This window comes from Callithrix jacchus, chromosome 2, assembly GCF_049354715.1.
Source record: "Callithrix jacchus isolate 240 chromosome 2, calJac240_pri, whole genome shotgun sequence".
NCBI lineage: Eukaryota > Metazoa > Chordata > Mammalia > Primates > Cebidae > Callithrix > Callithrix jacchus.
The window spans coordinates 33761961-33786085 of NC_133503.1; the positions used below are offsets into that span (position 1 = coordinate 33761961).

At 46.9% G+C, this 24125-nt stretch overlaps 1 protein-coding gene across 4 annotated transcripts in view; it reads right to left on the reverse strand.

Moving 5' to 3' along the window:
* Positions 1-3283: 3283 nt before the first annotated feature.
* MACROH2A1 (macroH2A.1 histone) overlaps positions 3284-24125 on the reverse strand; it is a 64385-nt gene continuing 43543 nt past the window's right edge. For 2 of the 4 annotated variants that reach the window (XM_054249629.2, XM_054249625.2), the window contains exons 6-9: positions 19271-19361; positions 14386-14475; positions 11588-11762; positions 3284-4036 (exon numbers count right to left, since the gene is read on the reverse strand). In XM_054249629.2, coding sequence (XP_054105604.1) covers positions 3871-4036; positions 11588-11762; positions 14386-14475; positions 19271-19361 — 522 coding nt within the window. In that variant the 3' untranslated portion in view covers positions 3284-3870. Of the gene's footprint in view, positions 4037-11587; positions 11763-14385; positions 14476-19270; positions 19362-21368; positions 21469-24125 lie in introns of all 4 variants that reach the window. The other 2 variants (XM_054249623.2, XM_054249621.2) reach the window with 1 other exon arrangement.

The following is a 24125-nucleotide window of genomic DNA, read 5'->3' on the forward strand; positions in this document are numbered from 1 at the left end:
TCATCCAACAAGTTCTGTTTGTTTCCAGGGACAGCCACACAGGACCTCTCAGTGAGTAGGCAAGAAGCCCTGCATAACCTGAAGAACAAAATATTGGGATGGATAGCAAAGGAGACTTCAGCTCCAGGGAGTTGGTTGTAGAGTCAGAGCTGGGTTCAAATCCCACCTCTACCATTCATGGCTGTGTGTGGGGAATACACTTCACCTCTCTGTGTCATAGTCATAGTTTCCTCATCTGTAAAACAGGGATAGTATTACCTACCTCATAGGGTCTCTGTATGTATGTAGAGGTCACACACAATGATGTATGTAGAGGACACACCCATTCAGTGGTGGTTGTCAGTGTAGTCCCAGTTGGAGCCACAGCATTGCGGTAGATCTCAGGTGTTATTTAAAGGGACCTATGGAGGAGCACTGAGAAAATCATCTGGATTATTCAGGGCAGGGCCCAGCTGTTGAGGGCAAGAATTGTTCTTGCGAAATGAATGGGAACGGGTGTTGTCTGCCTAATACTGCCGCTGGATCACAGGGAGGCATGGCTCTGAGGTTGGGGTAGGCTGGCGGGGGCTCAGCACAGCAACAGTGGATGGGGCAGCTCTGTCAGTGGCACCCACTGCACGCCTGCCTCTGAAGGCTTACAGTGAAGAGAAGGGCTGGGCTGTAACACTTAACCTCTCTAGCAGGATTTTACCCCCTCACAAAATACTTTCATTTCTGGTAAGTTTACTAGCTGCAAACTTGTCATTTGAATAGAGGCATGTGTGCATTTCAAGACGTTCCTTGCAGTTGTTCCAATTTTTTAAAAGTAATGAGCTTTTTTTCCCCCCCTAAAGCATGAGGCTGACATCAGAGAACAGTTTTTGATCCCAGTTTTTAAAATGAACTGAGTGGCTTAGAAATAGGGGAAACTCCAGGCAGCTCATTGGCTCACTTCCCCTCAGTTTCATTGGAAAGAGTTTCTTCAGTGTACGCACATCACAGGGCATGATGCATTTTGGATTATTCAAAGTTTAGAAACATTTAGGTGATCATGGTAAATCATTCATGCAAACATGGATAAATGCAGTTTCTTCTTTTGTGCAATCACAAGGATCAACCCTTTTCTCTAGTTCTTAATCCTTTTAGTGACATCTAGTGGAGGATCTTTGAAAAACACATTTGCTTCTATGGTGTTCCTCTAAAGTTAAGCCCATCCAATTAATCAAGAAGTCATTTAATGGTGAAACCCCGTCTCCACTAAAAATACAAAAAATTAGCTGGGCATGGTGGCACGTGCCTGTAATTCCAGCTACTCAGGAGGCTGAGGCAGGAGAATTGCCTGAACCCAGGAGGCAGAGATTGTGGTGAGCTGAGATTGAGCCATTGCACTCCAGCCTGCGTAACAAGAGTGAAACTCCATCTCAAAAAAAAACAAAAACAAAAAAACACGTCATTTAAACCCTGTGTCCATGTAAAAGTCCCTCTGTGTTTCAGTGTCTGAGTTAGAAATACCACCAAGGCTGAATGGACTCTGACTGCTGATAAGAGTGTGCCACCAGGAACCCTGTATCACAGCAGTCAGAAACTCTGCATTTGAATCTGGTTGTCACTTTTCAGCAGTGTGATCTCCTCCCGGCTATAAAATGTATCTAATAATAGGAACTGCCCTATAGGGTTATTGCAATGACCAAATGAAATGATGCCCATGAAGGACTCAGCACAGTACCTGACATACAGTAAATATCAGTCTGATAAGCTAATAGTAGCCACAATTTTCCATTACCCTCCATCCACACTGCAGAAATAATGCTCTCAGGTGGAGGGCCGCATAGTATGGTTTGTCTAAGCAGTTTACTATTATTAACTATGAAGTGGTATCATTTTAAGATGCATCTTCTTAAAAAAAAAATGCAAAGTTTCCCCCTCCCCACTGCTCTCTCCCATTTCAAACGCGAATCAAGAAGTAGGAATACGTACTCTAGACCCAGCAAAGATCTTGGAAAATAAACTTAACATAGGCCGGGCACGGTGGCTCAAGCCTGTAATCCCAGCACTTTGGGAGGCCGAGGCGGGTGGATCACGAGGTCAAGAGATCGAGACCATCCTGGTCAACATGGTGAAACACCGTTCTCTACTAAAAATACAAAAAATTAGCTGGGCATGGTGGTGCATGCCTGTAGTCCCAGCTACTCAGGAGGCTGAGGCAGGAGAATTGCCTGAACCCAGGAGGCGGAGGTTGCGATGAGCCGAGATCGCGCCATTGCACTCCAGCCTGGGTAACTAGAGCGAAACTCCATCTCAAAAAAATAAATAAATAAAAAACTTAACATAGCCCCTTATGTTCAGATGAAATTTGGAAAAATCATCTTTCAGGTTTGAGTTGGAAGTCGTTGCCTTTTCATGGAAAAGATTGGTGGTGTGATGGTCTAGGACCTTCTGTTTTGAAGAGTTTGTATTAGGTGCAGTTTGGGAAGGAAAAGTGATCCTTGACATTCTTCCATGATATGAAGTGTACTGCGTATTTCTTCCTGGTTAAAATCTGCTTTAGAAGTAGGCATCTATCTTTGTTTCTTACTTTTTTAAAGAGACAGAAGGAGTATTTTAGGCAAATTTAGGTTAAGGTGTAAGTGCCCTTTGAAGCAAAAAGTGTCCATGTTTTGCTAACATATTTTAGCTACTCTGGCTTGGCTGAGGTCTTCCTCAATAATCAACATCCCTCAACAGCCTGGGGGTGAGAAGGCACGTGACAGCAGCCAGCAAATCCCAGGAGCCTTGGCCATGGCGGCTTGTCCTTGAAAATCTCCTGGCACCCTTCTGCCAGGATCCTGTCTTACAGGGATGACAGACCCAGCAGCCCCGGCAGAGGGCATGAGGCTCCAGCAGCTACATTAGCAAGTGGCTAGGCCCAGCCCTGAGCCAGAGACTGTCAGAAAGGGATGATAATAGGAGAGAGCTGGGCTCAGGGTCTGGAGCCCTGGCTCTGTGCCAGCCTGCCACATGCCACCCGCACGACTTTTGATACACTCCTTCCTTCATCTGTGGAATGAGGATAACACCCTGGCCCAAGGATCACATACAACCAAAAGGAAAGAATTTATAAGAATTCTTTCTACAAACCACTGGGGCCAGCAGATGGCTCACACTGGCCCAAGTTGCACTGAAACTGTGAGGGTCCAAGGAATTGTGGGGGCGGGGTGGGGGTTAAGGGGGATGGACCACCCTGCCCCCGCATCCTGTGGCTGCAGAGGCCGACTTAGAACCCCACGACTCATGGGCACAGTAACTGAAACACGCCAGTCACAACAACAGTTTAACATTTTACTAAATCAACTCACACAAATTCCAAATTGCAAATATAATTAAGGACAACAGATTCTGCTTTTCCTTTTAAATCTTTCATTTTCAAATCCATCATTAAGACAAAAAGTAACAAAAAATTAGGTTTGTTGCAAATTCATGATTCTTCTGAGGAAAAAAAAAGAACATTAGAGTAAAAAGAACGCCACTGGGTGTACGAGAAAGCACCACAACACACAGTTACAAATGGGGCTTCCTGGGTTCGAGGACAGGTAAAAGACGCTGTTCTCCTCACTGCTGTGCGCCCATCAGGGTTTCGTTAAAATAAAACTAGAAAATCTCCTAGGTTACACTAAGTCAGACACCGTCTGGAACACAGTGCTTAACAGTAATGCCAACTATCAGTGCTAACATAAAAACATTTTAGAAGGTCAAAAACAATTAAACTGGAAACCAAAGCCTTATTTTCCCTAGATGAGCAAAACTGAAAATGAAAGGGTTCCCACCTCCCAGTAGGAGTGAAGGGGATTTTTCTTTTTTTCGTTTAAATTGGAGGTGGGGGACATGGTGCAGCTGGTTCTGTCGTTGCTCAGCCTAGTTGGCGTCCAGCTTGGCCATTTCCTGTACATAGATCCCTATACTCTCGCTGTCAAAAAGCACGAAGTACACCGTTTTGATGGAAGAGGACATTGTGGACACAAAGTAACTGGAGATGGCCTTCAGAATCAGCTGAGCTGCTGTCTGCTTCGGAAAACCGTTCCTGTAGGAGAAAAGACAAGCACTCAGCAACTGGGATGCAACCGGTGACGCAGGACCTGCCCTGCCCTACAGGGCCACCTCCCTCCGGGCTGCAGCTTGCCTTGGGTTGGGTTGGTGCGTGTTGAACCCCATGTCTGCTTGGACACCAGTGTGGGAAAGCCCAGTGCCCAGAAGACGGGATGGGAGACAGAAAACTGGGCAAAGAGCTGGCATCTGCAGAAGGACGTGCAATGTGCTTCTAGAGAATGCAGCAGCAAGTACACAGAATAGTTTTGTGGTGTGCATTAAGTGCAGTGTGAGCTCCTGAATTTCTTTTTCCATCATCCCTGCCACTAGCACAGTGCCTGAGCCACAGCACAGGCTCTTGATGTCAGCTCCAGGGGATGGCTGCAGGTTCTCTAGGAAGGCACTGACCGCTGTCCACCTACACAGAAGAGTTACCCCTTCATACCAGGGGCCACTGCCCAGGAATCCACCCTCCAACACACACAGCAGTACCACCTCAGAGGCCAGAACGCAGGGAGCTGTGAGCTGTTCTACTCAGGGCTATCATCCAAGTTTCCAGGCCAAATCTATTTGAATCCACATACATTTCCACTTCAAATCAATGTCATGTGGCAATTTTTGGAGGTAGGTGCTCCGGACTTAAAAATATCCTAGCCAATAGATTTCACCAATAGGTGAAGTCGGGACTGGCAACAGTGGCCCTCACTGCTCTGTGGTGTGTCTGAGGCTGCTCCTGGTCAGCATGGCATGTGGGCGACCCACAAGGACAGGGGCAACTTGTGTAGTCTAGTGAAAACCCGGGTTTAGAGCCAGTGGCTCTGGATTCACATCCCGTATTGGTCCCATTTTATAGTTAAGGATACTGAGGGTGAGTCTGGGGCCAGCTCTCATGGGTAGCTCTTTGTTCACTGGCAGATCTATAGTCATCATCTACCTGAGCCTGAGGGCATGTTGGTGTCCAAAGCACTGGGCCAGCCTGCCTATTTCAGCTGGAGCTCTTCCTCACGTGGGGCACCTGCTGCCAGGTAGAGGGGTTTCCAGATGTGTACGGTGGGCATCTCCGTGGTGTTAGACCTGCACAGCTTCCTCCCCAGGAGACCCTGGTGATTCTAGACCAATAGGTGGGCCAGGATGGAGTGTGGCACGGATAGGGAAGAAAAAGGGCTCTGCTGAGAGTGGGCAGGTCATTCCTCTGGCACCAGTGCTGTTTGCAGATGTGAAATCTCAGGCACAGCTGCCTTGACTATATTCACAGGAGTCAAGGAGAACCGAGGACAGGTTGTCTGGAATGAGCTCCGTTGGGAATTGCTTGGGGAGAGAAACTCAATCTTCTATTTTTTGGGGCATCTTTCCAGCAGCTCATGCTGCTTCCAGCTTGGGCTGGGTTCCTTGGTCCTGTTGTAGCCTGCACTTGGGTCAAGGGAACTACAGGGGCTTCTGGAGCAGGCAGAGCCAGTCTGTGGATGTGACCTGGACGAATGGGGGCTTAGAGGAGCTGTGAGAAGTTGCTTTCTGGATGTGAAGCCCAAGACCACACTCTTCCAGTTCCAAGCTCCCCACGGTGAGGTGCCCTCCTGCCTGTCTCAGCCTCATACCTGCACAGGGAGCTGGGCTGTGGTGAGGACCTATGGAACTGCTGCAAATAGCAGCTGTCATATGGCCTGATGGTCTGCCTAGCTGAGCTAGACCCAGGGCAGGGCTTCTGTAGCTGCAGCAGGGCTGCCTGCCCAGGTAGCTGTCTCTAACACTTGGCTACACAAGCTGGGTGAGATGCAATTTGATGCAGGCACAGCATGGCCTGGCCCATGCCCATGCCATGCCAACTGGGAGGTCCCAAGGGGTCTCCATGGAACACCAAAAGTGTGCCAGTCACTCCCACCTGTGACCAGTGCTTTCTGACACAGACCCATCCTGGGGCTTTCCCTGCCTCTGCTTTGGACCCTTGCAAAAGGGTACGTGACTTTCACTCAGAAAGTGTTCTTTCTTATTCCTCTATGTCATCAGTTCTAAAACTGTAGCCTGCATCAGAATTCTGGAGGGTTTGTCAAAACACAAGAGTTTGATTCAGCAGGTCTAGAGACCACTCTGTGACAACTGCTGTTCTACAAACAGAACAGATCATGGACTTTATGATCTAAGCTGGCAGCATGGAGCCAGAGGTTGAGGCTCTGCAAATATGGGAGAAGGGTCAGTATCAAGTTTTAGAACTGCGTGTCCTCACCTGCCTATCCTCCTGTAAAGAGAGAGCCGGCAGTTCCACTGGAACTTGCAAGCATTTCAGGGTTGCTGGTGGGTGAACATGAATCTGGATTTGTTTCCAGGAAAAACCTCTGTTGACAAATCCCTCCCTCTGTCCTAGGAAGCCACAGCCGAAGGAAGAAACCATACCATGGGACTGTGGCTACTCTGGACTGTGCAGGCTGCCAGGAAGGAATGGTGGAGGTAATAGCTTTCCTAACATTTTCTGGTGGGCCTCAAAATGTCTTGCTGCCAGTTAGAATGACTACAGCAAAATGGAATGTGTAGGTGGATGCCCTAGCAAGAGCACTCCACACGCAGCCCTGCAGCCTCCAGACAAAGGCAATGGTGGCACATGCAGCAGCTGGGGCAGGTCAGTCCCAGCTCTGTCTCTGAGGCACAGGTAGACTGACAGCCCTACTCCCTCCAGGGTAGAGAGAGTGGTTAAGAGCTCAGGATTTCCTGGAGTCACACAGGATTTGAGTTGTGGTCCCGCTTCAGTGCCTTGTTTCCCCATCCAGCGAAATGGAGTCAGAGTATGGGACAAGAAAATGCACAGGAACACCAGGGTATGGCACAGAGAGTCTTCAGTTAAGAGAAGCTGTCTATAAAGTAGGTGGCCTTGAAGGTCTTTTAAAAGGCTCATGCAGTAGAAAATTGCCTCCTCCAACCTCGTCCCTGGGATAGCTGTGACTGGGTGACTGCTGTTGTCCTTGTAGTCAGTGCTAACAATGTTGGCCTCAGACCCCACAGAGCTGCTGGCTGTGACTGTGGGCCTGCAACAGCAGGGGCTACACAGAGGCTCCCCAGCGCAGTGCCGACCACTTTCAGAGCACCGATGCCCCTGGTGCCACATCTTTGGCTTCTCAGCTGGGTTCACTTGCTACTTGCATAACCACGGCCACTCTGAATAGCCATTTCTGTCTGGCCTGGCCCCTGTGACAGCCACTCTGCCCTCCAGCTGCCACAGAGCAAGACGGGTGAAGGACTTCCACTCTAGAGTCAGAATCAGGCTTGAATTCCAGCTGCTTCGGGCTGGGGTGTTAATCCCTCTAAGCATAGTTTCCTCCACTGGAAATGAGGCATTTCAGGAGTCTATGCAATGATGATAACAGTGGTGGTGATAAGGCTGCCAGTGCTGCGGCCACCATCAGCCCCACCTGGGAGATGGGTGCTTTGCATGTCGTTTCCACTCTCTTCAGACCCTGACCTGACCTGTGGGTTGTGTTTATGGCATGTTCCTTAAGTGTCTCTGGAGTAAAGTGTTTCCTACATGATAGAGGTGGGACCTTGAGTGGACTAAAGAGACATCTGAGCTTCCCCTAAAGTCACTCCAGTTATCTCTGTAAAAGCCTTTGCCTTTCCCAAGAGTCCTGGACCTCAGTTTCCCAGGACCAGTGCCAGATGCCCCCTTGGGTCAGCCTGCTTAGTGATGGCGGGGAGCACACACATTGGATGCTTGTCCCACGGTCCCATCTAGACATGCAGAGACTCTAGTTCCACCAAGGACCATATACCAGCTCTGCTCAGCCCTCTCCTTGTGTGGGGCTTCAGCAAGCACCCCTGCTCTCAGTGAGCTCACCCTCTAGTGCTGGGGCCAGGCTAGGAGCTCATGAGGGACCTGAGTCAGAGGAAGCCCAGGGATACTTTCTGGAGCAGATAGACTGGGAGCTTGCCCTTAGTGGCTGGGGAGGAGTAGAGGTGGATTCTGATATTCTTGGTGGGCAGGGTTGGGAAAATGTCTGTCACTCAGGATATAGACACTCTTCTGCCAAGATTAGGTTTCCTCGCACTGTGCTGTGGGCTGCTCTTAGGCCTTAACCATTTTTGAGTAATTACTTGGTTGTTTGTTTGACGTTGCCCCAGCCATAGGCCACTTTGATCCAAAAGACCAAACTATCAGGATCCTGAGCTGACAGCAATGGTACAGGAGGGAGAACATTCAGAATCAATGGTGATGGGCCCACCACTCCCCTGACTGTGCCGCCTGCAGCAAAGGAGGCTAGGGCAACCCCAAAGTGGCCTCTCACTCCAGGCCCCCAGGCTTTGGGTAAATGAAAATTTATCCCCCATTCAAAGGTCTTTGAGTTTCTGTCCTTTTATCTCTCCTGTGAGGCCAGCACTTAGGAGGGGAGAGAGGCTGATGGCTATACCTAGTCAGGGAGTTTCCGTGTAGTGTTTTATGCACAGAGTACGCAGGCAGGGGGCAGCCCTGTGGTGGCATGAGAGGAGGTGGGAGCTGGGGTCTGGCTGACCAAAGGAGGCAGGGGTTCCATGAGCCTCACAGTTCTGAAGCCCAGGGCTTCTGATCAAATTCTGGCTCTACCAAGTACAAGTTGAGTGACCTCAGATGAGTTACTTAACCCCCTCTATGCTTTGGTTTCTTTGCCCTTGAAGGGAATTAGTAATAGCGCTCACCTTGTAGGGCTGCTGTGAGATAATGCAGATAAAGGGTTTAGCACAGTGCCTGGGGCTCGACACATACCCATAAATAGATAGCTTGAAAAAAATAAATCAGCTTTTCCTTTTAAGCTTATAAATCTAAGGAAAGTTTAATCAAAACCCCAAACTAGTATTCTCTATGTACTACCTCTCTGGAGAGGGGTCACCCCCATTGTCAGAGCTGAGAGAGTGGGGTATCCATAACTATCATGACCAGAATGGCTGAGGACATGATATCCGGATGCCACGGTCTCACTTGTCCCCAGCAAGGCGGACAGGGAGCCATCACACAGGTGTGGTTGTGGTCATCCTCCACGTAGACTGTGCCTCAGCTAAGAGTGATCCTTTACTAGTGGCTGTTTCCCTACATGCTTGCATTTATACTGTTTTAATTCTGACATGACTTTCATGTCAGAGACACTGGATGCAACAAACAAGCTGTTTTATTTCCCTTCCTAAAACCCACTGTGATTTACTGGCTGGCTCTGGTGTAATCCCATGTTTTTACTCATGAAAGAGAGGGCAGCTGTTTACACAGCTCTGTGGGGTGAGGTCTGCCTGGCAGATGTGGCCTAGGTAGCTGCGCACATGTGCTGCCTTCGGCATTTCCCCCCCTTAAAGGTTTCAATTGATTATTTTTACTCCTACGTTTCACTTCATGAAAAATGTAAATAAGTTTGTAATAACAGATGCTCTTTTATGGGAATTACTTTTATGCTTCAATTAAAAATTTCCCAATACCCATATGAAAGGGTGTGAAATTATTACCTCCAATAAAATCTCCTATTGCCTCCCTCTTCGGAAGCACCTTTCATCAGAGCAGATCAAAGTGCATCCGAAGCATTAATTAACGGGGCCTCAGAACCATCTGTGAGGAAGGGCAGTCCCTACAGCCTCACTTGCTGATAAGGCAGACCAGCGCAGAGAGGATGATTCATTTAACCAAAGGTCACACAGGACAGGAGAGCTGAGGGGCCTCACTCACAGAGCCCCAGGACCAGAGCTGCGAGGCCAGGGGAGACAAGCTTGCCTGTAGCTCACTGACTGGGGAGGGGTTGCTGGGAAAATGCTGATTCTACTGTTTTGCCCTTGATTTGGGGAGGTTGGGGGGGGGGGGGTTGTGGAGGGCAGTGATTAGAGGCTCCAGAGAAGGTTCAGGTGCAACTGGAGATCTTTCTCCAGAGCCAGGTAATGGTGGGGCCTGCCAGTTGCACACGGCCTTGGCCACAGAAAGCCCTGGGGAATGGTGGCAGTGCTTGTTGGCCTGTGGACAAGGACTTCTGCTAGGCAGAATGTCAAATGCCAGGAAGCCCACTCCGTTCTAGTTCTGCCACCAGTACTTGAGGTGTGGGACCTCAGTGATGGCAGCATGCAGGAGGCAAAATCCACTCTCTATCCTCTCAGAAGTTTAGAAGGAAAGTACTTTGGAAAGAGCAGCTTTCTATCCAGTTCAGGGCATTGTTACCCAGAAGGAAGGGGCAGCCTGCAGGGTCACAGGCAGTTGGTGCTGCACAGCCCTGCCTTCCTTGGGTGCTGGGTGGGGCTGATGGGCAGAGACCCTGGAAGGCTCACAAGCTGGGGTGGGAAGCCCCAGGAGCACTAGCAGGTACTCTGTCCAAAGCAACCCCCTGGCAATACAGAACCCCAGGTTATGCCTCCTTTTTGGGCCCAAGTTGCTAAGAGCTGCAGCCTCTACAGGCCAGATTCTCTTTGCTTTAGTGTCCAATGCAGACCTCGAGCCTTCCAGAGGCCTTGGACTTAGACCCTTGGTAAGGAGGACTATAGTGATGGGCAGTGGGACACAATCTTGGAGGTGGCTCTGCCCTGACAGGTCCTCATATCTGCATCATGGCATATACTTCTGAAAGCACTCTGCTGTCTAAGAGCTCCCTTAATTTCTAGAGCAACCCTGAGACACTGCATGAGGGGATTATGATGCCAGATTCTCAGAATGAGGCTTAATTTATGTATCATCACTCACCTGGTTAGTGGCCAAGCCAGGATGCAACCCCAGGCCTGACTCCTAAGCCAGAGTGCTTGGTTCCTGATAGGTTATTAGCTGTCATCTGTGGGGTGCACAACCAGGGGGGTGTGTTGGGGGGCTTACCCTGAGCCCTAGATGCATCAGCTGTTGAAAAACTAGACTTCTCCCGTGGTGGTACTCTGGGTATGTCTGTGTCTTAAGGGCAATTCTGTTACTCCTGAAGACCTTGGTGAGTCTACCTGGGGATATTTCTGGGACAGGAAGTGGGGTAGGGCCCAGCCCTGTTTAAATCTCACATAATTCCCCATTCCATTCCACCAGGTCCCATTACCTCATTAGCAGGCCAGCAGGGTCACCTAGGGCAGTAAGACAGTCAGGTAGAGACAACTGTGTCTCAATGAAAGACGCTTTTGAGTAGAAAGGCAAGGGATAGAGGGCTTTATCCAAAGAATACTGTGGTTTGGGGGACTGACCACAACACAGCCTATAGCTTATTCTGAGACAGCATGCTGTTCATCTGTATTCCTGCATTCACTCCTCCAGATCCTCTCCAGCCATCTAAGTCATTGTGCCCTTCAAAACTTAACTTCGAGGTGCCATCTCTGTGGTCCCAGTACACACAGGGGTCCCCTTCTGTGAACACACAGGGGTCCCCTTCTGTAATGACATCTGCTATCAAAACTAAAGTTTTATATTATCCTTGGGATTGGGTACCTCTCATTGTCCCTCACCATTGTTTAATGTCTGCATTCTTCCCTATATCGTGCTTCTGGTCTCCTAGCCTCTGCAGGCCTTACACAGAAGGAGAGCTCCACAATTATGGGCCATGTGTGCGCAGAGAGACACACCCATGACTGATATGTAACAAGCATGTGCTCCTACCTGCCGCTGCCGATGGATGGAAATGCAATGGATTTCAGCTTCTTATCATCAGCCAGGGCCAAGCAGTTTTTCACTGTCTTTTCCAGAAGTTCTTCACACTTGTCTGCACCCCAGACTGGACTATTACAGTGGATCACAAACTTGGCAGGCAGGCCGTGGCCTGCACTGACAGCAGCTAGTGGTAGGGGGATACAACAGAAATAGTGAGCTCTGGTTCACTGCAAAGCACAAGACACCAAACACAGACCCATTCCCCTGCCATGGTACATCTTCCTGGGCCCTCCCTCCAATGGCCTGTGGCTGGGGAGTTCCACAGCTGTCTGCTGTGTTGTGATTCCAATGTGAGCTTGAGCCAAGAACTGCTCATCATTTAGTCTTTTCACTTAAAGGGGGGAGCCAAGCCAAGCCCCACCCTTGGAAAGTTGGCATTACGATGTGTCACCACCAGGAATTTTTTTAATCAAGTTCACAGTAAGCCTGTCTCCATTCTCAGAGAGAATACAGGGTTCTCCCAGAGGCAGAGCCTTACCCATCTAATCCAACTGATCATATCAGAACATTTTCAGCCTCAAAATAAATGTTTTGGGTTTCCAATCCCCCTTAAGTTGACTGGTGTGCAAATTATCAACTTGCATACCAGTATGATATATGTATTTGTCTCTACTATGATGTATCTCTCAATCTCCCAGACCCAATTCAGGACTAAGCTATGAGGAAATCAACTGCTTTAAATGATCTGCTAAGCAACCTGACCAGCATTTCTGCTGCCTTTGTCTTCTCCCTGCTGAGGATGGCTAACCATATGAATAATTGATCCTGTTTATCTGTGGCAGAATTAGATTAATTTTTGAGAAGGAGCTATTTTCTTTTCCTAAAAGAGGAGCCTCTTTCCAGCTACACATCTCCACCAAAGACCTGCCTTTCCCTTGCCAGATCTGAGGACACAAGCCTAGGTTAGGGTCTGCACAAACTGCGAAGTATCATGTCTCCCAGAGCATGTTCCAGGATATCTGTTCATAAGATGCTCTGCAGAGATTGTGGGGCACTGGGTTTAGTGGGTGCTGCATGCTATACTTCTATACAGGAGCATATGCATCTCCACACCACCACTGAAGTAAAACATCCAAACTTTTTGGTAGGGTATTTCTGAAACCCATTTTTTAAGGAACATCTGTCCAAGGGGTATGGGTTCTTATGGTCGTGTCATAGATACTGGAGAAGGAGTAATCTCTGGGTAGTGTCTGATGGTACAGTAGAAATAGCTGAGTCATAGGGTGTGAATTTGAGTGTTGGCTTGAGAACTCTGGGCTAACCTATAAAAACCTGACATGGGGCGGGGGTGTTGAATGCAACCAAAGGGTTTGTCCCCATGAGAAGAAGTCACTGCTAAACTATGCAGAGAAAAAGACTGGAAACTTAGCAGTGACTATCTTTGGGCAGTTGAGCAGGAGTATGTTTTATTTGCCTCTTTATACTTTTAAAAATATTTTAAAGCATTTTCTAAAGTAGCTCTTAAAATCAAGAACAGAAGTGTTACTGAAACAAGCAAAAATATCTTGAACCCTGCTGATAATGGGTTTGCATTTACTGTGGTTGAGGTTTCCCCAGCAGAGTTTGGTACATAGCAGCACCAGGCTGCCTCCACATCAGCAGTGGTGTGGAGACTCTAGTGCCAAGGGCTACCAGCAGGACTCAAGCTGGAACCCCGATGGGAAAGGACCCACAGGCTGGTCAAAGAGGTGTTTTAAAGGGCCTGGGGAAAGGCCAGCTGCCCTTGGCTGGGTAATTAACACTGTGTATACCCTCCCTTGTACAATGTGGGACTTTGGTGGAACTACCTGGAAGAACTTTATAATTAGTGCCCTGTATGTCATATCCCTTGCAGGCAAAACAGAAGTGGCAAAGCAGAGGTCAAAGGCACAGATCAACAAAGGGAATCCCTACTGGACCCTGAGACTAGCCTGGAAGGGGTGTAATTTACAGTCGCCGGGAACAGAGGGGCAAGGCCTAGTGAACCCTGCAAGAGAGAGCTTATTCGAATGTTATGTGGAAATTATCGATGTCCAACTTTAGTTAAGATTCATTTTCACAATAGAGGGTTTGAAAGACAGGATAGGCAGTGGGATCAGGTAGTAAGAAGAGAAAACCAGAGCCCGAAGTAAGGAAGTGGGTGGCTGTCCTCAAACAGCTGGTAGGGGAGCTGGGCCTCCCCACTGATTGAATCTCTCAGGTCCTCAGGAGGTTCTCTGTTTTGCATACCCCAAAGTACCACCTAAAATCCCTATATTCAGGCCTGAAGCAGCAAGAAGTACCTTGCCTCCAAGTCTTAGCAATAATTCTCTCCACATAAGATGCCAAGTCATTTTCTTCCTGTTATACCGGGGAAGGCATAATTGGCAAATGAGAAATGTGTATTTATATGTTTCCTATTACAAACACAGATGGCTGTAGAGTTTTAATTTGCATCTCTCACCAGCAGTTTTGCAGATGGCTCAGTATCACTCACTTTCAGCTCTTACATGTGCCAAACTCACCTCCTATATAATTCCTTAAAATTGAGATCTAGACATCAAACACATAGGAACTCTTTTAAGCAACAAAAAAAAATGCAAAGGTGATTTTCCCAGACAACGCATGTGATAAAACTCTAAGTTGTAAAGCTAAAGGCTGTCCTTGGCCTCCAGCTTGACGATGTGGCTGTAATACCACGTACCCCTGAATTCAAAGCTGTCTCAAAATGGTTTTCCTAATATTGCATGTGCCACAACAAAATAAGCACAGTGGCTTTCCCAACTCACCTCCAGCTACTTCCAAGGGCCCGTTCTTTTTCCGGAGTTCTAGAACAGCTTCCACAAACTCCTTGCCACCTTTCTTCTCCAGCGTGTTTCCTAGACAAGGACAGGGTGGGGTCAGGTTGCTATTCTGTGTCTCTGGCACACAGAGACACTTAGCATGTCAGGTGATTACATACTTCAAATGATCTGACTAGCTAAATTTCCATCAGGCTGCAAAACAGGAACTAAGTCTTGGCTGAGTTAGTAAACTGAAATTGAGAAGGGCTTTGTCATCACCAGTTACTAGCCTTGCATTGCTGCTTCACCTGGCTGTCTCTGCTGCCCCTTATTTGGGTCTGACTCAGGGTCATGGATGACCTTTAAAAATTTAAAAATTTTAAAGTAAACACTCTTCACATCATGCATGTGCCAGAGATGTGAAGGAGACAGGAGACACTTGTTTTTTTTTGCAAGCATGCTTGTCCTGGATGCTTTTCACTGGCATGAAATACCAACTGGTACTGGTTTCCAAGACGAATGCCCACCTTGGGTTTTATTCTCTGTCTCTGAGGAGAACCCCCAAATAGGGAGGTTTCAGCAGCACACAATGCTCCCATCAAGAAGCCAGCTCTCCTCTTGGCAGCAGGCCTAAAAGAAGTGTTCATAAGTGGCCACCTTTGGACCAGCATTATTACCATGCTTAGTTCCTATTTTGCAGCTTTGGTGTCATATGCAAATACAAAATAAAAATGGCCTTAGACGGTATTTTCTTAATTACACTAAGGATTCAGAATAATTTTCAGTAAAGGAGGGCAACATCAGAAGCAGAGCTTAAAGATTAATCTATATTCTATAAAAATCTTGGAAAGGAGGCTAACTGCTTAGAACCAGATTTTTTATAAAAGCCAATGGAGGTTGGGCAATGTGTTTTCTTGAATTAGGGCACTTGCGAAGTAATGAATTCCTGCTATGAAAACCAAGATCACCAACACCCATGAGAACTCTGGGTTGATGCTCATGTGAAATAGCACATGGCAATCAAAGTTAGCAACATGATATCAGCCTTTCAAGTTTGGCCAAAATGGGTCTGAGTCTTCCCTAAGCTCTGATTCCTCAGTTTTGCACATTTTAAAGTACTTTTCCTCATAAGAGGACAAAATACTCCCCTTAAGATTCACCATTTGTCTTAGAAAATTCCAGGTGCACCTGGCACAATTCTGGTATGGGACAGTCTGTACTGGAATGCACCAGCCCAAATTTTCTTTGGAGTCACCCTGCAATGAGTAGGACTAATTATCTTAGTGAAACTTGCCTCCTTTCAATGTTTGTTCTGCAGGGGTAAACTAACCCCAGGAGGTGTCTTGGAGGAAAAGTAAACAGCCTGGGGGTTCCCAAATAAGAACAAGGGCTAATGGCTAGGACTGGGCCTGTACCCACCGGCACAGGATACCTGGGGTGTGCAGATGAACATGACCAGCAGCCATCGCCCAGAGGAGCACTCAGCTGTGACTGAGAGGGTGGGGCTTTGGGAGAGGTACAAACTTAGCACCCTTAAGGTGGGATTTTGTGTCACTCTTCATTATCTCAGACTGTCCTCCTGCCTTTACCTGTCCTGAAAAGCAGAACAGGCTTTAAATGGCAGAATCAAAATGTCACACCTTTTGCTGCTGCATGCTTCTAATTAAGTCAGCATCAGAGGTGGCAGCTGAATGGGCCATGCACTGGAGGAAGCAAGCTAGGGGCTTAGAGCCCAACTCCACCATCACAAAGTGGATGCAACCCAGGTGAGTGAGACCCCGATACAGGTTCACCTAAATTATTCCTGTAGCTGAGAAAAGGGAATCTGGAACGTGAAACAGCTGTATTCCACACACTGCTGCCCCTGGGGCCCAGTTTAGCCTTTGCTTTTAAACCCATTCGCTGGCTTGAAGCAGGACAATGAAAACACTGGAGGCTGGACTAGTTAGGGTTCTCATTATTTACCAAATTAACTCTTTGGTGAGAACTGAGAAATCTGAAAGGTAAAATAATGTTTTTACTTTATCATGATTACCAACTCCATTCTAAAATATTTAAGAAAATGGGCTGATTTATAATTAAAGGTGTTTTATCTTAGGAAGAGTGTTTACTTTAAAATTTTTACTTATTAATATTGCTTTAATTAAAAGTGAAATTTGCAAGTTAAAAATACACTTAAATGCATTTCCCAAACTTAAAAACTGAACCCTAGATTGCAGGCAATCAACCCAGTCAGGACTTGACTCCTACACACACATATGTATGCACATGTTCATGTAGACACACGTGTACTTTTTAACAAGAAACAGGCCCATTTTCAACCATATTGTCAACACTCTTATTGTAAGACTTTCTTTTTAGGCTTAACTTCAGGGTTAATCATAAAGCAATTGGCTTATTTGCCCCCAAGCATAAACATGTGTTACTCCCATGAGAACAAGAACATTATTTCATGCTTAGAAAGCAGGCATAAGTATCAGTGTTCAAAACAGCCTAAGCGAAAATTTAGGCTTGGACAAATGTCAGGCTAAGCCTGTGGTCTATTTCACTGTTAGAAAGAACTTTTGATGGGTAAAAGTTAATCACTGGGGCTAAGCATTCCTGCACTCGGATTCCTTCTTCCAGCAGTCTCAGGAATTCACACCAAATATGAGAAATGGAGTGATTACTAGCTTCCTCTTTTCTCCTCTCACACATCAAAGTGGGAGCTGAAACCAATTGAAGCCATGTAGGAATCTGGTTTATCACTGGGATTGCAAAAGATATCTGGGGTCAGTACTGGTTTGGGCTGGTCCACTGGGCAGAAAAAGCCCAGGGGGGCTTTGGAAGACTGGGTTCTGACCTGGCGGTCTTTCCGCCTTAGCCAGCTGCGGTATCTGAACCTGCTGAGGATTTCTGCAGCTGGGACAATGTCAGTGAGTGATGTGTGCCAGAGTCCTGGGCAAGCTTTTGGGTTCAGGTTGCTCCTGTGGCTTGAAAGCTAATAATCCCCACCCTGTGGCTATCTGTGGGTTGTAGGCAAACACGTCATAGAGGAAAAGCATTAATACTGTCCTTACTCCAAAGAGACCCGTTCCAGTCACAGTTCAGGAATGACTGGGGTCTTCTGGGTGGCACTGCCTGTTACTCCCTCATAGCTTCAGCCTTGTCTCAAAGCTGCAACTCTGCCTCCTGGCATGGCTAATCCTGCTAGGCATGGCCTTCCTCAGGCTGCAGCAGACAGGCTGACTTTCTCCTCTCCCTGGACTTAGGTAAGATACTTTTGCCCAGGAAGTTTCATAATTCCCATTTTGCCAAATGTCCTTGATAGCAGGATGAACCCATGCCTTAGTCACTCCCAGATATGACAAAGACAACTCTTAGCTGTTCTCATTTATTTTTCTCTAAATAAGTACTTTCCTCCCATTAAATTTACACTTGGTTAAAAAAGGAAGCATCTTTCCCTTAAGCTGTCTGACTCTGGAGCCCTTTAACTCCTCCAAAGTCTTGTGAAAGGGGAGTTTAATTGCCTACAGCCCGATTTCATTTTGGCCTGGCAGACTTGGCAAATCCTGAATTTCCATCCAGTTTCTTTCCATCCATGTCCAAAATCCAAAATGCCCAGGAGAGTGATTAGTCCAAATTGCAGTGGCTGGGGAAGACTGAATGGCAGTCTTTGCTAGTGATGCCAAACACAGCTGGGAAGCCAGAGATTGTAAGCTACTGCATATCTAGTATCTGGGACCCTTGTGGAAATCCCAATCTCCTCATCCTGCAGCTGACTTCACTGTGTGCTGACTAGAAATGTAACCATTCTCTTTCGGAGCTGGCATTTGAATCCAGACTCAGAATGCTGCTCTCAGGACCAGCACATCTATAAAAATCCTATATACACACAAGTGATACCTTACAGCAGGCACCAGTCATGAGCCAGGCTTTACAAAACAAGGTGCTTTGCTTACATTTAATGTAATTCCCATCATTATCATTACCTTTTAGATAGGGAACCTGAAACACTGAAGAGTTGAATGACTTGCCCAGGCCCCATGATCAGTAAATAGTGAGGCTAGGATTCCAATTGGTTCCACCTAGTTCCAAAGCTGTGCTTTTTTTCTATCACACGTGGGTGTCTCCTCCTCAGACAGGCCCCTCAGTGTGTTCTGAAAGCAAGGCACTATCTGATGCTCCTGCCAGGAATCTTCAACCTCAGGATGTGGCATCTCAAGTGCCCTCTGTCTCAGCCACCCTCAGCTATTGAGCACACCAGGAATCAACCAACAATGCCTTGTCAGCTTCCAGGGGAAAGGAAGGTGCTTTCTGGGTCTAGGATGATGTTTCTCATGAGTGGTCTAAGGACACCATGTCAGAATGACATGATTTTCATGCATCTGAGGTCTGAGAACCCTGAGTGTGAGCAAGCATTTGGAAAGGGTCCTCCTTGTGCACCTGAGGCTTTAAGGGCATTTTCAGAAATAAGTGTGCTTCTGACATGGAAACAGATTGGCGGGGTTGAGGGATGATCCGTGCACAGCCATTTGTGTTTGTCTGCTCTTTAGAGTGCAAAGAGGTGGTCTTGGATGCCACTCAGTCCATGTGACTGTATTGTTCCTGCAGCTGAAATCATCTGTGAACCCAGTCTCCAACAAAGCTATACTTTGTGGGGCAGGTGAAGAAATGATCCTGCTGAACCAGTTTTCAAACCAGAAATGCCCATTTGTGACACATCACATCCTGACTGACAGCTAGCTTTATTTCTAGGTTCATGACCCAGGGACAGGAGACCTTGGGAAGGTGAGGACAGCTGGAAGTGTGAAATGAATGCAGCCCTGCATAGCTGTCAAAGGATCAAGCTGTCTGCGGCGGCCGACTGACCATGCACACACACACTCGGCAGCACCCGGCTAGGCATTACCTACTTCACCACCGATGTAGAAGTCAGTGTTTGTCGGGTGAACGACAGCATCACTGTCGATCGAGGCAATGTCAGCCTGTACAACTTGCAACTATAACAGGTAAACAAATGTATATCAACTGTGTTGGACCGAGACCCACGCACAGGCACATTTACTAATGCCCCAATGGCAGGGCTGGCCTACCTGGTCGATTCCAACATATGAGCCCAAGGGGCAATCAGTCCACGCAGTGTGCGCACATGTGGATGGGGGTGAGGACAGGAGGAGGAGGAATATCAAATGTGACATGTTTAAATTAAACATTTGAATGACAAGTCCAAAAAAAGAGAAACACACATGAGATCATTTCCAAAGGTTAAAAGAAATAAAACGAATGCCCCGTTTCACTTCGCAAAAGCCTATAAAACTGGCATCCCACTGAGAAGGCTACTAAAACATGGTATCTGCTTAAAAAAAAAAAAAAGTGGACCATCAGGCCAACCAAAACAACAAGTTTCTCCATTCTGTCTGCAGCAGTCAACTTGCAGGCTTTTTTATTCTTGTAACATTTACCATTTTGTCTACCTTCAAGGGATTTCTCTTGAAAACCCAGAAAACAGTATTGATACACATAGAGAATTACCTTTATTTCCCACCCTCAACATATGGGCTGATCTCTATCAATATTTTTCCAGGCCCATTTCTTACTCTAGCCTATCTTATTTTTATGGTTTAATTTTTTTTTTCCTCTTACAGACAGGGTCTTGCTGTTGCCTGGGCTGCAGTACAGTGATACAATCATAGCTCACTGCAGCTTCAAACTCCTGGGCTCAAGCAGTTCTCCTGCCTCAGCCTCCCAAGTAGCTGAGACTACAGGCATACGTCATCAAGCCCAGCTAAGTTTTTTATTTTTTGTAGAGATGAGGTCTCACTATCTTGCCTAGGTTGGGCTCCAACTCCTGGCCTCACTCAGTCCTCCTGCCTCAACCTCCCAAAGTGCTGGAGTTACAGGTGTCAGCCACTGCACCTGGCCTTTGTATTTTAGTATAAAATGCGCTTTGGATAGAATCCTTGATTTTTCTAGCTTGTGGCCTTTTTTTAAGTATCTGTATAAGGCAGTTGGAAAACAAGTTCAAGTTGGACATTCTTGAGTCCAGTCCTCATGTTTTCAGCCCACTGTTGCACCCAGTTTGTGTAGGTGAGGCCTGGGCTCATGGAATGAGTATATCTCCCAGTAAGGAAGTCTGCCGTCTGACAAAAGCAGCAGAAGCTGAGAGCTAAAGGCATTCAAAATAGACTGCAGTTGAGGATTAGGAAGGAGGCTGCATCTGTGTAGCTTATTTCCCCGGCAAGCCTCTATACTGAAGGGCAGCAGAGGACCCTTTGTTGTGCCGTTGAGCTGACAGTGCCTCATAGGCAAAGATAAAGCCATGGAGGCAGGACACTTGAGGGGCACCTCTCAGCCTACCCTGAACCATCTGCCATCTTGAGCAGCGAGACACCATGGTTCTGGGGTAGTTTTCCATAAGAACTTGCTTGGAGATACTGCCCTTCTGTTTAATACCATTCTCTAGACAAATAATTCATGAAGGTGGCATTCAGTCATATACTGTTTTCAGTTCTAAAAAAAAGTTCAAGTGACGGTAGTAAGTTGTGGACTAAAAAGGCAGCTTAATACCACACTGATGTACTTGTCTTCTCTTTCAAGCTTTGTCATTTCTAATTAAGGTTTAAATGGAGAAACTATCATTTTGTAGTTACCTGAGATTTTTCAGTTCTAAAATAAAAACAAAACAAAACAAAAAAAAACCAACACATGTTTAAAAATCCCTCCCCAAGTAACCAGCAGTCAGTTTGATCATTATGGAAGAGAATTTAGATGGCAATATGTTTGCAGTTGAGGAGAGAGTAGCCAATCACACCTAATGAAACATCAGACCATTTACACTTGGAAGGGCCTGGAGTAAGTTGATATTCAGTGTCTACACTCAAGTATCAATCCTTGACTTGGAAATTTGGCTTCACCATTATAAAGTCTGGGAAGATGAAACGCCTAAATTCTGGGTTCCATAACTTTTCATCTGACAGCTGGTGGTGCCGAACCCCGTCCCCAATTACCTAGGTCATCTTTAAGGTCAATGTCAGCATTGGTAGGATTGATTATGGCCTCCACCTCAAAGCCGGCTAAATTACTGATTTCACTGTGAATAAGGTTCAGCTGCAAAGAAAAGCATGAGGTGGGAAATAACAGGAGAGCTGGGAAGTCTCAGAGAAGGAGCCTTGGGATACAGGTAAAGGGCAGTGGACACTCCAAGTGCATGAGGCACAAAGGGAAGCAGGGAGTTGCTGGCTCAAATGAACCCATTTCAAACATAAGACTCAAATGCTGCTTGGGATGCGAGAGCAAGCAAACTAGGATGAATGTTCAGAGCCTGTGGGAGGTGCTTGGGGCAAAAGGAAGCACAAGCCACACTGGACAAGGAAATCAGCTTTCCTTTAAAGGGACGTGTGATATGGGGGCCAAAGACAGTTGTCAGGACCTAGAATAAGTACTCATTGCTGAGTGTGGGGGCTGTGTATGTGAGCGTCCTCATCCTTGAGTGATGGCCTGGTGCAAACATCCTACCTGACTGGGGCAAACCCCTAGTGGCTCTGCCATTGTCATCCAAGTGACTATGGGTCTTTAAGGCTGTCCCCATCACTGTGACTGCTGGCTAGCTTCCCTGCCCTGATCAGAGTAGCAAGAAGTGAGAATAGTCTGTTGCTTAGTAACATCTAATTTATGTGCCCATTAGTCATGTAATGCTAAAGTTCCCTGGTGAAATCCAGGGGAGGAAAGTTCTCCAGTAAGACAATGTGTCTTTTAAATGGTTTTCACCTTATTGGTCAGGTTGCTGTGAGTCTCAATGGGTGGTTTCTTTTCCTTAAGTTTTATATCTACCCCAATGAATTTGTTCTTTCTGAAGAGCCACTGAGTGGGTATCCCCCCAGCCACTGTTATTCTGTTACAATGGCAATCCTGGCATCTGAGTATTCGAGGAATTCTGAATCTGAAATTCTGTCAGAGAGGTACGGGGAAGTAATGGGCTTAGGACTGCTGTCCTGGGTCCTACTATTCACCTTGCTTTTCTTTAGGTACAAGTGTCTGCAGGAAAGCTCGCTCTTGCACATGCTCTTTCAATGACACTGCTCACTCTTCAGTGACAAAAATTCCTAATGCCTGCAGACAAGTACGATGACTGAGTAGCCCAATCAGAGCTGGTGCTCAAGACTATGACCTTGGCTAGAATAGTGGCTGCAGCCTGCAGGGCTTACCAGGGCACGAGGCTTTGTCCAGGAGCTTGCCTAGGAGAGGGCTGTGCATAGACACTTGGCAGGGAAGCTCCTGGCAACAGAGCAACAAGTCACTGCATTTCTAGGGCCAAACGTTTTGTTGAAAACAAAACCAAACAAAAAAACTGGCACTCCAGAAGCATCAGAAATATAAACCCACATTTTTTATTCCCAGAAGCAGTCTGATTCTCAGAGACGGGTGTGCTTACACTAAAAGTCATCCTCTGGGAGGAAACAGTTGTGGAATTAAGTATTGTCATACAGCCAATGAAGAATTCTGGACAGGTCAGTGGACTTCATTTTTGGTTAAAGACTCAGAGAAGAGGACCAAGTTTTATCCATGTGGACTTTCTGGGTTATTGCTCCTAGCACTATAGAGTGATTTAGAGGCCACCCACACCCTTGAAGCTGAAGAAAGCCCATCGGAGTGATCTCACAAAGCGAAGCTCTCAGCAGCTCAGGGCCCTGGCACCAGGACAGAGGCACAGAAAAGAGGCAGCACAGGGGCCAGGGCCTGACTGCTGCCATCAGGGAGGAGGGGTATGGGTAGCCACAGAGTGGGGGGGCTTAGGGTAAGGCATGTGACCTCCCAGGATTTAGAACAAGGCAAAGGAGTTTACTCTATTTCTTAGTTCTGCATTTGGCTCCAAGCAAATGCTGTTTATAAAAATTCAAATTAAGCCAATACTCCCTGCTACACACCACCAAATCACACCCCACACAGTGTGAAGAGGCAGGAGGTTGGTGAGGAAGGCAGGCAAAGCAGAAAAAGACTCAATCTATTCAGTGTAATGTGGATGTGTATGCTTTTAAGGCATCTATAAATTCCTTTGTTTAAAATACATGTTCAATTCTTAAAATTCACACAATTTTTTCCAATTGTATAGATGCTTCTGGTGTTGTATTTGGAAATGCTTCATTGGAAAAGCAGCTATTTTCACAGGCTCTGATTCAGCTAGCCAGGAAGACCCGTTCTGGACTGTGTCTGACTCTCTTCTGGGGAGAACCACCTGCTTTGCCTAGGGGAATGGGATTCTCTGGGGGAAACTTGGCTTTGCTGAAGCAAGGGAGCAGCTGCGAACAGAACTCAAACTCATGGAGAATTCCCAGCTTCCTCTGGACTCACTGCCTTCCCTTCTGACCAGAAGCAGACCCACTTTTGGAAGTGCATACTACAGTACCTCAAGGAGCCATTACAACTCAGCATTGAGAATTCCCAGCCAATCAAGTACTGTTTCACTCTCTCCACATCTGTGGATGAGGCTAGAGTTGTGATTTTCCAACTACGCTCTGCTATACACAGGGGCTCAGCAGAAGTCCTCAGGTTACAGAGCTGAGCCACAAAAGTTTCGCTGCTATGTGTATACATATGTATTTTTAAATAATCCTGACTAGAAAGTATGTGCTTGAGATGTGTGCATCAGGGGATAAGAAGGGGGAGAGGAGAAGACAAATTAAGTACTTTGCAAAGACAAATGGGTAATCAACTTGGCAGGTGGGCCAGTGGGCAGAAGCCAATAGCAAGATGACCATGAACAAAGA